Source organism: Xenopus laevis, chromosome 3S (genome assembly GCF_017654675.1).
Source record: "Xenopus laevis strain J_2021 chromosome 3S, Xenopus_laevis_v10.1, whole genome shotgun sequence".
Taxonomy (NCBI): Eukaryota; Metazoa; Chordata; class Amphibia; order Anura; family Pipidae; genus Xenopus; species Xenopus laevis.
This window is the reverse complement of record NC_054376.1, coordinates 130,992,191-131,008,787: the sequence shown is the minus strand read 5'-3', so window position 1 is coordinate 131,008,787 and position 16,597 is coordinate 130,992,191. Positions and strand designations below refer to the sequence as shown.

Here is a 16,597-nt window from a genome sequence, read left to right as displayed (position 1 = left end):
TTTCCTTTTTTTAGTATTTGTGGGTTTTATTCAGCAGCTCTGGCTAAGGTTGGTTGCTAGGGTCCAAATTCCCCTAGCAACCATGCACTGATTTGAATAAGAGACTGGAATATGAATAGGAGAGGCCTGAATAGAAAGATGAGGAATAAAAAGTAGCAATAACAATACATTTGTAGCCTTACAGAGCATTTGTTTTTATAGATGGGGTCAGTGACCCCCCATTTGAAAGCTGGAAAGAGACAGAAGCAAATAATTCAAAAACTATCCAAAATAAATAATGAAGACCAATTGAAACGTTGCTTAGAATTAGCCATTCAATAACATACTACAGGTTAATTTAAAGGTGAACTAACCCTTTAAGGAACATTTCACTTATTGTCTTTGTGTTCCCTTTCAATGTGACAGTTGCTGCTGCATTACTGAGGGTCCTTACTGTGCAGCATTACATGTAGGTGGAGCTGTTCCAGGCTGATCAATGTGACAGTTGCTGCTGTATTACTGAGGGTTGTTACTGTGCAGCATTACATGTAGGTGGCGCTGTTCCAGGCTGATCAATGTGACAGTTGCTGCTGCATTACTGAGGGTCCTTACTGTGCAGCATTACATGTAGGTGGAGCTGTTCCAGGCTGATCAATGTGACAGTCGCTGCTGTATTACTGAGGGTCGTTACTGTGCAGCATTACATGTAGGTGGAGCTGTTCCAGGCTGATCAATGTGACAGTTGCTGCTGCATTACTGAGGGTCCTTACTGTGCAGCATTACATGTAGGTGGAGCTGTTCCAGGCTGATCAATGTGACAGTTGCTGCTGTATTACTGAGGGTTGTTACTGTGCAGCATTACATGTAGGTGGCGCTGTTCCAGGCTGATCAATGTGACAGTTGCTGCTGCATTACTGAGGGTCCTTACTGTGCAGCATTACATGTAGGTGGAGCTGTTCCAGGCTGATCAATGTGACAGTTGCTGCTGCATTACTGAGGGTCGTTACTGTGCAGCATTACATGTAGGTGGAGCTGTTCCAGGCTGATCAATGTGACAGTTGCTGCTGCATTACTGAGGGTCCTTACTGTGCAGCATTACATGTAGGTGGAGCTGTTCCAGGCTAATCAATGTGAGCAGTTTGCTGGGCTGGCATTACTAGAGGGCCTTATGTGGCAGGCAATACATGTATGGTGGTTAGTGTTCCAGGCTGATCAATGTGACAGTTGCTGCTGTATTACTGAGGGTTTACTGTGCAGCATTACATGTAGGTGGGCTGGTTCCAGGCTGATCAATGTGAACAGTCCGGCTGCTGGCATTACTGAGGGTCCTTCTGTGCAGCATTACATGTAGGTGAGCTGTTCCAGGCTAATCAATGTGAACGTTCGGCTGTGCATTTACTGAGGGTTGTTACTGCGGGCAGCATTACATGTAGGTGGGCTGTTCGCTAGGGGCTGATCATTGACAGTCGTGCTGCTATTACTGAGGTTGCCTTACTGTGGCAGGGCATTTAGCATTAGGTGCTGGGCTGGGGTTCCAAGTGGATCTATGTGACAGTTCTGGGCTGTTTAGCTGGAGGGTCCTTACTGTGGCAGGCATTAATGTAGGTTGAGGGCTGTCCAGGGCTAATGGCTATGTGAGAGTGGCTGCTGGCAATTAGCTGAGGGGTTCGTTAGCTGGTGCAGGGATTACATTGTAGGTGGCGGCTGTGCAGGCTGATCAATGTGACGTTGCTGCTGTATATAGCTGGAGTGGTCTTACTGTGGCTGAGGCATGTACATGTAGGGGTGGAGGCTGTTCGGGCTGTGCATTTGACTGTAGTGTGCTGCTGGCTATTAGCTGGGTGGTCCTTTACTGTGCAGCATTAGTCATGGGTAGGGGCTGGCGCTGTTCCAGGGGCTGATCAATGTGACATTGCTCTGCATTAGCTTGAGGGTCGTTCACTGTGGTGCAGGTTTACATGTAGGTGGAGGCATGTTTCAAGGTGCATGTATCAATGTGACAGTTCGCTTGGCTGTTAGCGTGAGGGTCGTTACTGTAGCTAGCATTACATGTAGGGTGGCGTGTTTTCCAGGGTGCATCATGTGAGAGATTGGCTGGGCTGTATTTATGGAGGGTCGGCTTAGCTGTGGGCAAGCATTAAACATGTAGGTGGTAGGCTGGTTCGGGCAGGCTGATCATGTGAAGTTGCTGGCTGGTATTACTTGAGTGGGTGCCTTAACTGTGGGCAGAGCATCTAGCAGGTAGGTGGAATGGCTGTTCTATGACAGCTGTATCATATGTGAAGTTGCTGCTGCATTATTGAGGGGTGCTTACTGGTGCAGGCGATTAACGTAGGGTGGCGGCTGTTGCCAGGCTGATCATAGTGTGAGCGGTTAGTCTTGGCCTGCATTAAGCTGGAGGGTTGTTACTGGTGCTAGCGATTAATAGTAGGGTGGTAGCTGTTGCAGGGCTGATGCACTGTGAACAGTTCTGGGCTGTATTATGGGAGGGTGCTTACTGTGCAGATTAGTGTAGGTGGAGGCTGGTTGCCGTAGGCCTGATATATGTGCAGTTGCATGGCTGGGGGGCAATTTACTGGAGGGGGGATCCTTACTTAGGGATGTAGCAACGTTCGAAAAAAGTTGCGGCGAAACATATTCGCGGTGAACTTGCTGGCAAAAATGGGCGATGCGTTTGGCGCGAACGGTTGCGAACTGCCATAGGTATTCAATGGGTAATGCGATACTTTAACATTAGTTAAAAGAGCATTTTCTGAGCAGATAATGATTTTAAAGTTGTTTAAACGGGTGCAAGTCGACCTGACTAGATGGGGCTATGCAGAGGGGGTCAAGGGCTAAAACTGTATCTGTAAATAATCTGCCTGTGTGTGCGTTGGAAGAGATTATGTGTATGGGGGAGAGTTAGCTGGTAGTGATTTGCAGGGAGGGTCAGATGATAGTATGAGTTTGCTGGCTAGTATGTTTGCTGTGATAACTGGGCTGCTGTTATTTGGGGGGACAGAAGTCTGCAGGATTTGGAGGGACATTTTAGCTTAGTAGCTTGCTGGCTAGTATTAAGCTGTATGCTCTTTTAAACAACTGGGCGCATACCGTTACGCATGGTAGGCATTGTTTGCGCCCAGTTTTTTTGGTACGGCAGTCCGTAGCTGAAAGCATTAGTACAGTTGCTGCAGAAATTAAATATGGGCCGTATATAAATGCTGAAATGTAATGTTTTTCGGGCGGCATGATACGTTGTACCTGGTACGACATTGTTTGCTCGGTTTGTTTTTGACGGCAGCACTGAAGAGCAGTTGCTAGAAAAATTATGCATTAAATAGGGTCTGAACAATATAATTTTTTGGTTGGGGCAGCCACTGAGGACTTAGGAGGCCGAAATTATGGCTATATAATGCAGAAAATTGGGCTTTTTTTGGGGTCGGGAGAGGCATTACCTGGAAGCATAAGTTGTGAAGGACAGTTGCCATGATATACAATTATGCGCGCCGTTATATATATGCTGAAATCTACATTTTTTTGGGTTCTAGGGGGGTGCACTGAAGGGGCAGATACAGGAGGGCTGAGAAATTAATTTAATGCGGTGGCTATATAATATGCAGAAAATATGGCATTTTTTTGTCGTGCAGGTCGACTGACAGCAGCAGTTGCGGCAGTAAAAAAATTATGGGCTATTTAATGGCTGAAAATGAGGTCATTTTTTGCATATAACGTTGAGTCATAAGTATGGCTATAAAATTTAAGCGTATTTTCAGGGCATTATATGAGCTTATTTTTCTGGGCGCTTCTGTAGCTTCGATGTGGGGCTGCGGCCAAAAACTTGGGCAATCATATGCTACATTAGGGCGGGGCTAACTGTATAGACTGACTGAGCAGCGTGGATAGCGGATTACGTAAAATATTAGGTGGAATGCTTGCTTGCACTAAAAGTAGTACTTCCGGTGTTTTTCTTGTAGTACTGGTAATATTATGGATATTTAGAGCTATGAATGGGAAGGCATAGGTCAATCACGGCTCGATGGCGCGGTATGAGTAATAACTAGTGTGGCAAATAATAGGCGCTACAAAGGGCAATATGCTAAAAGGTCAATTGCTTATACACTCGCTGAATTACAAGGCGGTTAGTAATAAAAAAAAGTAAATATATATATAAAAATGAATTATGTAAAAAAAAATTAATTAAGGGGTTTGGGTGGCTGGCTTTGACTAACTTAGGGAGAGCGATTTTTACAGGGACACAGTCTGCTCCAAACGCCTTGGGCTAGACTTAGATAGAACTGGGCTGCCTTATAGTAGTAGTATTAGTAGTAGTAGTTATAACAAACAAAAAAAGTAACAATAAAGGCAGTGCTTAGGAAGGACTAGCTGTTATTGGCAGCAGTGTCAGGCATGTATGAGATCGAGAAAGGGCAGGCCTAGGCTGCGGCTAGGCACTGCAGCTACATACTGAGAGGCTTAATGGCAGTAGTAAGGTAGAGATTAGCTAAGCGCATAAAGGGCAAAGCTACTAGCTAAATATGTAGCCGTCTTCAAAGCCCCTGGCAGCTACTTTCTGGTCGCTTCTCCATTAAGATGGAGCGTCACTGCAATATACAGTATTAGCTATGGCTGGGGGCTAAGGAGCTATAAGCATGGTCAACGCTGTCGGGGCTGTGAATTGCACTAGACAGGGGCTTGAGAGGCTTAGCTGCTCTGCCTTAGCAGTTTTGCTTTCTCAGCGAGCACCCTCTACAAGTGTTAAAAGAACGAGAGTGAAAAAAAACGCTGGGCTAGGGGAGGCTTGGTTTTATAGGGAAGACGGGTAGGTGGTCTAGGGAGAGTTCTGATTGGCTGACTGTACCTGCTGGTCTGGGGTGAGAGGCGCATAAAAAAAAGCAGCACAGCCTAATGGCGAAACGCGGCAATTATGTGCAGAGACAGTGCGCGGGCGATTCGTCGCCGCGGTCGCTCGTTCGAACATTCCCGGCGAGCGTGAAGCAGCCGCTGTACCGATGGTTCGCGCCGCGAAAAGTTCGCCGGGCGAACAGGTTCGGCGAGCATCTCTAGTCCTTATCTTGTGCAGCATTAGGATGTGAGGGTGGTAGGCTGTTTCGCAGCTGATGATGTGAAGTTGCTGCTGCATTAATGAGAGGTTGTTCACTGTGGGGCATGGTACCAGGCGCACAACCTCATTACTATGTAGGGGTGAGCTGTGCAGGGGCTGATGCATGGTGACAGTTGCTGCTGTATTATTCTGAGGGTGCGCTTACTGTGGGCAGCATTACATTAGGTGGCGCGTGTTCCAGCGCTGATTCTAATGCTGACAGTTGCTCGCTTGCATTTACTGAGGGTCTTACTTCGTTCAGTGTGTGGTGTTACCAGGTCTGATCATGTGAGAGTTGCTGCTGGCATTACTGAGGGTCTATGTGGGGCGAGCATTACATGTAGGTGGAGCTGTTCAGATGATCCATGTGACAGTCGGCGTGCTGTATGTACTGTGAGGGGTTCGTTATGTGCAGCATTACTATGTAGGTGGAGCTGTTCTAGGCTGATCTATGTGAGGCAGGTTGCTGCTGCATTACTTGCGGGTCCTCTTACTGCTGCAGCATTAATGTGGTGGAGGCTTGGGTTCCACGCTGATCAATGGGTGACTAGTTGGGCTGGCTAGCATTATGGTAGGGTTGTTACTAGTGTCAGCGTATTACTGTAGGTGGAGGCTGTTCCAGGCTGATTCAATGTGACAGTTGCTGTGTATTACTGAGGTGGCGCGCGGCTTACTTGTGGGGGTGTGCAGGGGCATGTACATGTAGGTGGGGCTGTCCAGCTGATCGCTTATGTGCGTATGTTGGTGCATGTTCATTAGCTGAGGGTTATGGTGCATGCAAATTAGCGAGTCGTAGGTGCTGCTGGGTTTTAGCTTGATGGCTAAATGTGAGAGTTGTGTGCTGCATTACTGAGGGTGTCCTTAGCTGTGCAGGCATTAACTGTAGGTGCGGTCTGTCAGGCTGATCATATGTGACGTCGCTGGCTGGTATTTACTGGACGAGTGGTCGTTATCTGTGTGCAGGGGACATTACATGTCAGGACTGGTACGCTGTTCAACGGCAGGCTGATCATGTGAGCAGTTCGCTGCTGGCATTACTGAGGGGTCGCTTACTGTGCTAGCATTAACATGTAGGTGGAAGGCTGTTGCGTGCTGATCAATGTGAGTCAGTTTGCTGCTGGGGGCATTGCTGAGGTGGTGTGTAGCTGCTGTGCAGCATTACACTGTGGAGGTGGAGCTGTTCCAGGCTGATCAATGTGACAGTTGCTGCTGTATTACTGAGGGTCTTACCTGGGTGGCAGGCATTGAATGTAGGTGGCGCTGTTCCAGGCTGATCAATGTGACAGTTGTGGTGCATACTGGAGGGTTCGCTTAGCTGTGGGGCAGGCACATTACATGTAGGTGGCGCTGGTCGCAGTGATCAATGTGACAGTTGTTGCTGGATTACTGAGGGTCCTATACTGTGCAGCATTACATGTAGGTGGTCCGCTGTCCTAGGGCTGATCTAATGTTGAGCATGTTGCTGGGCGGGGATTTACTAGCTGAGCGGGTCGCTTTTTACGTGTGGGGCAAGTGTCAATTAGCATTATTTTGTATGTGTGGAGGCTGTCTGGCTGTATTGAATGTGTACAGTTCGCTGGCTGTAGTTAGGCTGGAGGGTCCGTTACTGTGCAGGGTACAACATGAATGTAGGGTGGAGCTGTTGGCACAGGCTGATCTCTATTATAGTGAGTCTATGTTGTCTAGCTGTATTACTGGAGGGTTCGTTTACTGTGCTAGCTGATATACATGTAGGTGGAAGCTGTTCTAGGATGATAGCAATGTGCCAGTTCGCTTGGCTTGTATTACTGTGAGAGATGGAGTCGCTTACTATGGTGCGAGTCATTACCTGTAGGATGGAGCTGTTCGCAACGGCTATCATATGTGGACTTAGTCTGGCATGCTGTATTAGCTGAGGGTCATTAGCTGTGGTGGCAGGCATTACATGTAGTGTGAGGCTTGTTCGGCTGTATGGTGCAAGTGTGGACGAGTTGGCTGGCTGGGGTCTGCTATTAGGCGTGAGGGTATGTTACTAGGTGGGGGACAGGGGCATTACAATGTAGGTGATGGCTGTTGTCCTTAAGGCTGATGCTATGTTGTGATGTGAGTTCGCGCTGTATTACTGAGGGTCGCTTACTGTGGCAGCTTATAGCATGTAGAGATTGGGCGGGCTGTTCAGCTGATCAAATGTGACAGTTGGCTGCTGGCATTACTCGTAGGGTGCCTTAGCTTGTGGGGCGGCAGATATTATGCATGTAGGTCGCAGCATGTTCTAGGCTGTATCTATATGTAGACTAGTGTTGGGGCTGGCTGCATTACATGATGGGTCGGGTGATTCCTCTGTGGCATGCACTTAGCATGTAAGGTGGAGGGCTGTTCGCAGGCTGATCATGAGGTTATGGGCCGACAATATTTCGGCTGACTAAATGGGCAACGTGGGCATACTGGCTTTTCAGTGGCACAGATACTGAAGCCATTGGCTAACTGGCTAGTGGTGGTTTGGGAGGGGCAGCGCGAGCGGCACTTAATGTTGTGAACAAGTGGGTGGTTAAGAAGTCAAGGGTATAGGAAATGCTAGTGGACAATCTGGAAGTTCAGGTAAGGGAATGAGGACGAGGAATAGTCTTGGGTTTTTAGTCAATAATTATTGGTTTGGATTTTCATTTGCAGATAGCCATTCAGGCCATTGTGTTAGTTATATCAGGATCGTTACTACTGCGGCCGAGGGTCCTTGTGCTTCATTGTAATAGTGAGATACTCTGATATTATTTTATTATTATCTAAATGTTTTTATCTTGTTCTACATCTGCTACAAATGTTATATTATTTCATTTTTCATACTATTAAGGATATTTTCACTCATTTTTATCGCTTTACAAGACACGTGTGAGCTAAGGAAACACGATGGAGGATTGGATGTTTTATTCACCGGACTTTTTACACTCAATTTCTTCACACAAACTTTTTTTTTATTGACTTGTAGGGTAGGACCACACGGATGTTTCCGGCGCAATCTGACGTTGCATACGAGGGTAATGAGGTAAGTGATCGCACTGTCGGGTGGCTGATGGGAAGCGACACGACTGTCAGATACAGACGCACAATCACGTTGGATCAACATGTGGCATACGGCGATCACTGTAGCCTACTTTCTGTCCATAGCAGACCGATGATATGCATATTTGTGCTTTGGACCGGGCGGGAATCCGCACTTCTTGTATTTTCATCGACGGCTCCCATCATACTACATTCGATTGGCATCTTACGTCCCTGCCGCTACTATGTTTTATTCTTGGTTAGGCCTCACAACACGCTTGTAGTCTGGCCGTTAGCCTGGGGCTCCACTCGGGCATGCTAGTGTCCGTACCCGCAGTCAATCGCGCATTATTGGCAGGCTCAGCGCGCATATACAGCATCCAATTAGGAAGGGGCCCCAGCAACTCATAGTTCACACATATTCAGTATGCAGAGGGAATGATGGTGATACAGAATGATTTAATAAGTTGAGGCAGGAGCAGTGACACTAATGTAGCGGGAGCACCAGGAGGGCACGTGTAACTGCGCATGTGGGGGCAGTGGTGAGAGTCTGTTGCCAGGGATTAAGGTCAGGCGGGCAGGGCTGATGAGGCGTCAGCTGCCCTAGGCAGGACCGGATACAGCACCGATTGTTGAATGGGCGGATGTTGTTGGCGGGTCTTCTCGGAACTAGGGCGCAGGTTCGGGGCGAATAGTCGTCTGCGCGCGCCTCAGAGCTTGCCAGATCGTCGGTGAGTTGTACGGAGGAGTGGCTGGGGGACGATGGGGCGGCAGAGTTCCGGCGGGGATGAAGGAAACTATAGCTGGCAGCTGTAGGTAGGGCGGCATAGTTAGCGCAACGTCCGATGCGGCAGCCAACGCATGGAGCGCTCACTTCCTGAAGTCGCCCGCTAACTTGAGCACTCCGGCACGGCGGAGCGCACTGAGCTCCAGGAAATCGACTGCATTGTATTGCAGGTAAAATGTGCATATGGGCTTGCGGCGAGCGGCGGGAGGCGAAGGGCAGCGAGGTGTGATGGTAACTGCAGCAGAAAAAAAAAATTTATCAAATGTGCTAGATGCTTAATCGTAGATCCGGCATGTCGCTATTCGTGGATCATATACTATGTTATTTACGTCAACAGGGGCATGTGATTGGAGCTTTTCTACTTTCGCCATGGTCACAACCGAGTGCTAGACGGGGCTCGTTCTTTTCCTGAGCAGGGCAAGTTGATTGGGCGGGCCAGGAGTCAGTGTGTTTGGCTGGGAGAGCAGGGGCGTGGCAGTTGTCTGTCTGCTAGAGGTACAGACAAAGCCACGTGACGTCGCGAATCAAAATATGGCTGCTGGGCAGAGGAGGGCCGCTGGGAGTGACACGTGGGATTCTGGGCGCTTCTCTGTTCTCCGCATGTAACCGACTCACCCCAAGTAAAAGTCACACGGAAGGAAGATGAATTCGATTACTGATTAGGTGCGATGCGCTCGCATTTATCCCGTAGAATATAGTTTACCGCAAGATCCTCACTGGCAAGCGTTATGAATGCAAGACGGTCCCGCGTCAGCGCTATGTTATTACGGTGAGACACGCCTCTGTGCTGAGTAAGAGCGCAATGTGATGAGGTGGCAGCTGTTATCACTAACGCACGCTGGCAGAGGCGCACTGTACATAGCTTTGAGCGCCATGTTGGAGTTTGGCGTTTCACTTCTGTACGTGTTGGAGCGTCTTCCTTCCTGTTCAGCAGGGTTGCCAGGTTCCCAGGCAAATTGGGCTACTGATTTAAAGGCATGGAAAGTACAAACTAGCCAAGCTACAGATTTGGGCTACTGTTTGGGGCTATTTGGCTGGTTGTACTCTGAAACCGAAAGTTTTTGGTGGGCCAGAAGGGCGGTGATCCAGTGGCATGTTGGGTCATGTGAGTTTTTGTTTAAAAGCATTTGCGGCACTGCCAAGTTGAATGTAAGACTACAATACCCAGCATGCAATGGGACTGACTTTTCAATATTTTTACCAATATTTAATGAAATTGTATTTGTATTAGGCCTTATACTTCCTGGGCCCCTCTGTACTTACTCTCCTTACTTTATGTGAAAATGTGCAAAACAGCAAACATTTGAAAAAGGCATATTTACATGTATATCTCATGGATGGCTATCCTCTTTATATATTTATATATCTAGTGATATATCGCTTATATATTTATATATAAGTGATATAGATCATCTTATAATATTTATATCTAGTGATACATATTCTGCTTATGATCTTTATATTATGTCGATTCATATCGCTTATATATTTATATATAGTGATGCATTCCCTTATTATATTTATATATAGTGATCATATCCGCCTATTATATTTATATATAGTGATCATTATCCCCTTCTATATTTATATCTAAGTGATCATATCTCTAATTTATTTATATATAGTGATGCATATCCCTTATATATTTTATATTAGGTGGATATCCGTTCTTTATATATTATATATAGTGTCATATCCCTTATATATTTTATATAGTGATCATATCCGCCCTTAGTATATTTATATATCTCGGTGATTAATCCCTTTATATTTATCTATAGTGATCATATGCCGCTTATATATTTTAATAGTGGTCATATCCCCTTATAATTATATATAGTGATCATTATCCGCTTATAATATTTATATATAGAGTGATCATATCCCTCTTTATATTTTATATATAGTGATGCATAGTCCCGCTTATTATTTATATATAGGGTCGATAAATAGTCGGTGCTTATATATTTACATATAGTGATCTAATCTCCCTTAATACTAATTTTATATATAGTGATGCATAATGCCCTCTTATATATTTATATATTGTGATCAATATCCCCTTATATATGTATATATAGTGATCAATATCGCCCTATATACTTTATATATAGTGATCATATCCCTTATATATTTATAAATGTGATCATAATCCCTATACTATTTATTATATCAATGATCTATTGCCTTATATATTTATATATAAGAGATATGATCGCCTTATAATATTTATATATAGTGATCATATCGCCTCTTATTATTATAATAGCATGTGATCATATCCCCGCTTATATATTTAATATATAGTGATCGATATGCCACTATATATTTAATATTAGTGATCATATGCCCCTTATATATTTTATATATAGTGATCATGATGCCTTATATATTTATATATAGTGATCATAGTGCCCCATTATATATTTATATATAGTGATGCATATGCCGCTTATATACTTTTATTGATGGATATATCCTTATACTATTTATATATAGTGATCAATATCCCTTATATATTTATCATATATGATCATATCCCTTATATATTTTATATATAGTGAATCATATCCCTTATATATTTATATGTGATCATATCCTCTTATATATTTTATATACAGTGTCATATTCCCCTTATAGTATTTATATAGTGATTACCCCTTAATTTTACATAATGTGATTCATATCCCCCTTATATATTTTTATTAGTGGATCATATCCCTTATATATTTATATATAGTGATCATATCCTTTATATTTATATATAGTGATCATACCTTATATATTTATATTAGTATATATCCCCTTATATATTTATATATAGTGATATATCCCCTTCATATAGTTTATGATATAGTGATTCATATCTCCCTAATTTTATATATAATGATCATATCCCGCCTGTATTATTATGTATGTGATTCATATCCCTTATTATATTTATATTAGTTGATCATATATCCTTTATATATTTAATATCAAGTGATCATATGCCCCCTTATATATTTATATATAGTGATCATATCCTTATATATTTACTATATGTGATAATATCCCCTTATTATATTTATATATAGTGATTCATATCCCCTTGATATATTTATATATAGTGATCAGATATGCGCTTATTATAATTATATATTGTGGATCATATCCCTTATATATAGTTTATAGTAATAGTGATCATATCTCTTATATATTTTATATCTATAGTATCATATCCCTTATATATTTATATATAGTGATATATTCCCTTATATATTTATATATAGTGATATATCCCTCATATTTTTATTAGTAGTGATCATATTTCCCTTCATATTTTATATTTTATCGTGGATCATATCCTTATCGTCTTTTATAATATCGTGATCATTCCCTATATATTTATATATAGTCGATATATCCCCTTATATATTTATATATAGTTGAATCATAGTCCCTTATATATTTACTATATAGATGATCATATCCCTTATATATTATATATAGTGATCATATCCTATTATTAATTTATATATAGTGATCATATCCCTCTTATATATTTTATATTAGTGATCATATCCCTCTATATATATTTATATAAACATGTGATCATATCCCCTTATATATTTATATATAAGTGATCATATCCCTTATATATTTACATATAAGTGTCAAATCCCCTTATACAGTTTTAATCATATAGTGATCATATTCCCTTATATGATTTTATCATATAGTGATCATATCCCGCCTTATAATTTTATATACTAGTGGATCAATCCCCTTATATATTTATATATAGTGATCATATCCTTATATATGTTATATCATAAGATCGATCATATCGGCCCTTATATATTGTTCTTATAGTATCCGTGATCATATCGGCTTATATAATTTATTAATTATTGAATCATATACCGTTTATTATTATATAATGTTGTCATTAGTCCCTTATATATTTATATATGTGATTATATCGCTCTTATATATTTATATTAACAGTGATATATCCGCCACCTTATATATTTATTATAGTGATGTCTATCCTTATATAAATTTACATATAGTGATCATATTTCCCCTTATATATTTATATATAGTGATCATATCCCTTATATTATTTATTATAGTGATCATATCCCTTATATATTTAATATATAGTGGGACTATATCCTATATATTTATATATGTGATCTATCCCCTTATATATTTAGTCATTATAGTGTCATATTCCTTAATCATATTTATATAATAGTGATCATATCCCTGATATATTTATTATAGTGATCATATCCGCTTATATATATATATAGTGATATATCTCTTATATATTTATATAGTGATGATATATCCCTATATAATTTATATATATGTGGATCATATCCCTATATTTTATATATAGTGATCTATCCTTTATATATTCTATATTAAGTGATCATATTCCCTTATTATATTTATAATAGTGATCATATCCGCGTTATAATATTTATATATTAGTGTATATCCTCTTATATATTTTAATATATAGTGACTCATATCCTCTTATATATTATTATATATGTGATCATATCCCCTTATATTTTATATATAGTGATAATCCCTTATATATTTATATATAGTGATCATATCCCCCTTATATATTCAATATATAGTGATCATATCCCTTATATATATTTATTATAGTGATCATTCCTTTTTTTAAATTTAATACTTTTTTTTAAAAATAAAATTAATAGGTGAAAATTTTTTTCAAATCTCCCTTATATAAATTTATTTATAGTGATATATCCCCTTATATATTATATATAAGTGGGTCAGTATCCCTTTATAGTATTATATATAGTGATCATATCCCTTATATTTTATATATAGTGATCATATTCCCTTATATATTTTATATATACGTGATCATATCCCCTTATATTATTTATATATAGTAGTAATCCTATCCCCTTATATATTTTATATATAGTGATCTATCCCATTATACTATTTATATATTAGTGATCTTCCTTATATATTATAATAGTGATCATATCCCTTATATAACTTATATATAGTGATCATATCGCCATATATATTTATATATAGTGATATATCTCCTTAATATTTATATATAGTGATCATATCTCCTTATATTATTTATATATAGTGATCTAGTCCGATCTATCCCTTATATATTTATTATAATGATATTCCCCCTTATATATTTGATATATAGTGATGCTGCCCTTATATATTTATATATAGCTGAGTCCTATCGTCCGCCCTTGAGTATATTTATTATAGTGATTATATCCCCTTATATCTTTAATATATAGTGATTAGCATCCCCTTATATATTTATATTATTAGTGTCGGCTATCGCCCCTTTATATATTATATATATGATCATATTCTTAATTATTTTATAGATCACAACTTGCCCAACAGTATATTTTGTAGATGGGGCATTATCAGCGTTTGATAAAGGGGTAATAAGGCCCCTCTCCTCCCACAAAGCAATATGCCATTGAATAGAAGACTATATGAGTGTAGGGGTCAGCGATACCCCCAGTGCAGTTACTTATGGAGAGGAGTGAGAATGTGCTGAACATGAGACATTAGACACATTGTGCATCGTAGAAAGTCATTCTGTGGACTGAACAGTAGGAGGAGCCTCAGCATTGACCAATGAATTGTGTCTGTGGGAATAAAGGAGAGGACTGGGTTGGAAAGATGAATGACAGGGAATTTTCTAGGGAAAGTCCATTACTACTAACCAAGATGATAAGCTCCACATTGCCACTGATATTAGATTGTAAGCTCTTTGGGCAATTCACTTTCAAGTGCTTTTAAGGTTGAAGTTGGTCTCTCACCAAGAGACTCACAGACACACAAATATGGGCCCTTGTGAGACAGGTGTGACCCAGTGTGGGACAGAACCACAGAGTGTGACACTTAAATATGTGGCTTTTATTACAAACAACAATAAGTAACAATGTGTGTGTGTTTTATGTGTCAGTGTGTGTGTTGTGTGTGTGTCAGCTGCAAAACAACAATAACATAAAGGGTATGAAATGACACAATAATGTGGCCCCCAGGCGTTCCACTGGTAGACATGACAGTTGGAGTTCAGTAACAGTTGGGAATCAGCTGGCAGTTGGTCCTGGGGCCGGTGGGGTCAGTGGGTTCAAGTGTAGGGTCTCCTCTGTCTCCTCCCGAGTCCTGGGGCTGAATGTCCCTTTCACTGTCCCATCAACGGCCTCTTTTATCTGTGCCAAGTACAGACACCCCAGTTACTCACATTCACCCCATCAGCTCCCTGACTACTTACTCACTGGATCATACTATATCATTTAATACTACTCTATACAATTCTTCTCTTTCCTCCTTGCTTCTGTTCACTTCGCCTCCTCTGCTCATACATTCATTCTCTTCCTCCCTTCGCTTCTGCTTCACTCCCCCTCTCTGCTTCCATACATTCTTTCTTTCCCCTTCCTGTCTGCTTCATTCCCCTCCTCTGCTCCATTACAATTCTTATCTTTCCCCTTCTTCTGTTCACTCTCCTTGCTCCATACATATTTCTTCTCTTTCCCCTTCCTTCTGTGTCACTCCCTTCGCCTCATACAAGTTCTTTTCTTTCCTTCCTTACTTCTGCTTCACCTTCCTCCTCTGCTCCATCATACATATTCTCTCTTCCCTTCCTTCTGCTTCACTCCTTCCTCCATCTGCTTCATTCCTCTCTGCTCCACAATTCTTCTCTTTTCCTCCCTTCTTCTGCTTCATCCTGCCTCTAGCTATACAATTCTCTCTTTCCCTTCTTTGCTTCATTCCTCCTCTGTCCATACAATTCTTCTCTTTCTCCTTTCCTTCTGCTTCATCCTCTCTGCTCCATAGCAATTTCTTCTCTTATCCGCCTCCTTTGCCATTAATTTTTCCTTTCCCCTTCGCTTCTGCTTTCACTCCGTCCTCTTGCTCCATAACAATTCTTCTCTTTCCTCCCTTCCTTCATGCTTCACTCCCTCCTCTGCTCCATAAATTCTTCTCTTTCCCCCTTCCTTCTGCTTCATTCGCTCCTCTGCTCCATACAATTCTTCTCTTTCCCCCCTTCCTTCTGCTTCACTCGCTCCTCTGCTCCATACAATTCTTCTGCTCTTCCCCCTTTTCCTTCTGCTTCATTCCTCCTGCTCCATACAATTCTTCTCTTTCCGCCCTTCTTCTGCTTCATTCCTCTCTGCTCCATACATTCTTCTCTTTTCACTCCTTCCTTCTGCTTCATTCCGCCTCTCTGCTCCATACAATTCTTCTTTTCCCCCTTCTCTGCTTCTGTCCTCCTTGCTGCTCCATAACAAATTCTTTCTTTTCTCCTTCCTTACCTGCTTCATTCCTCCTCCTCTGCTCCATTTTCTTCTTTCCCTTCTTACTTGTTCAATCTGCTCATACAATTCTTCTCTTTTCTCCTTCCTTTGCTTCTCCCTCCTCTGCTCCATAACTAATTTCTTCTCTTTTCCCTCCCTTCCCTTCTGCTTCACTTGTTCTCCTCTGCTCATACATTTTCTTTTCCCTTCTTCTTGCTTGATTCCCTCTCTGCTCATACATATTCTCCTCTTTCCTCCCTTGCCTTTCTGCTTCACTTCCTCTCTGCTTCGATATACAAATTGTTCTCCTTTCCTGCTTCCTTTGCTTCATCCTCTCTGCTCATACATTCTTCTTTTCCCCTTCTTCGTTCATTCCCTCTCTGGGCTCCCATACAATTTTTTTCTTCT

At 41.5% G+C, this 16,597-nt stretch overlaps 1 protein-coding gene and 1 long non-coding RNA gene across 2 annotated transcripts in view; one reads left to right on the top strand and one right to left on the bottom strand.

Moving 5' to 3' along the window:
- The first annotated feature begins 9,401 nt into the window (after positions 1-9,401).
- Positions 9,402-16,597, top strand: part of LOC121402291 — an 8,952-nt gene continuing 1,756 nt past the window's right edge. Inside the window, exon 1 of the long non-coding RNA XR_005966723.1 lies at positions 9,402-9,524. This is a non-coding gene — a long non-coding RNA (uncharacterized LOC121402291). The remainder of the gene's footprint in view (positions 9,525-16,597) is intronic.
- Positions 14,784-16,597, bottom strand: part of LOC108703568 (chloride channel protein ClC-Kb-like) — a 25,266-nt gene continuing 23,452 nt past the window's right edge. Inside the window, exon 22 of the mRNA XM_041589003.1 lies at positions 14,784-15,103. Coding sequence (XP_041444937.1) covers positions 14,981-15,103 — 123 coding nt within the window. The 3' untranslated portion in view covers positions 14,784-14,980. The remainder of the gene's footprint in view (positions 15,104-16,597) is intronic.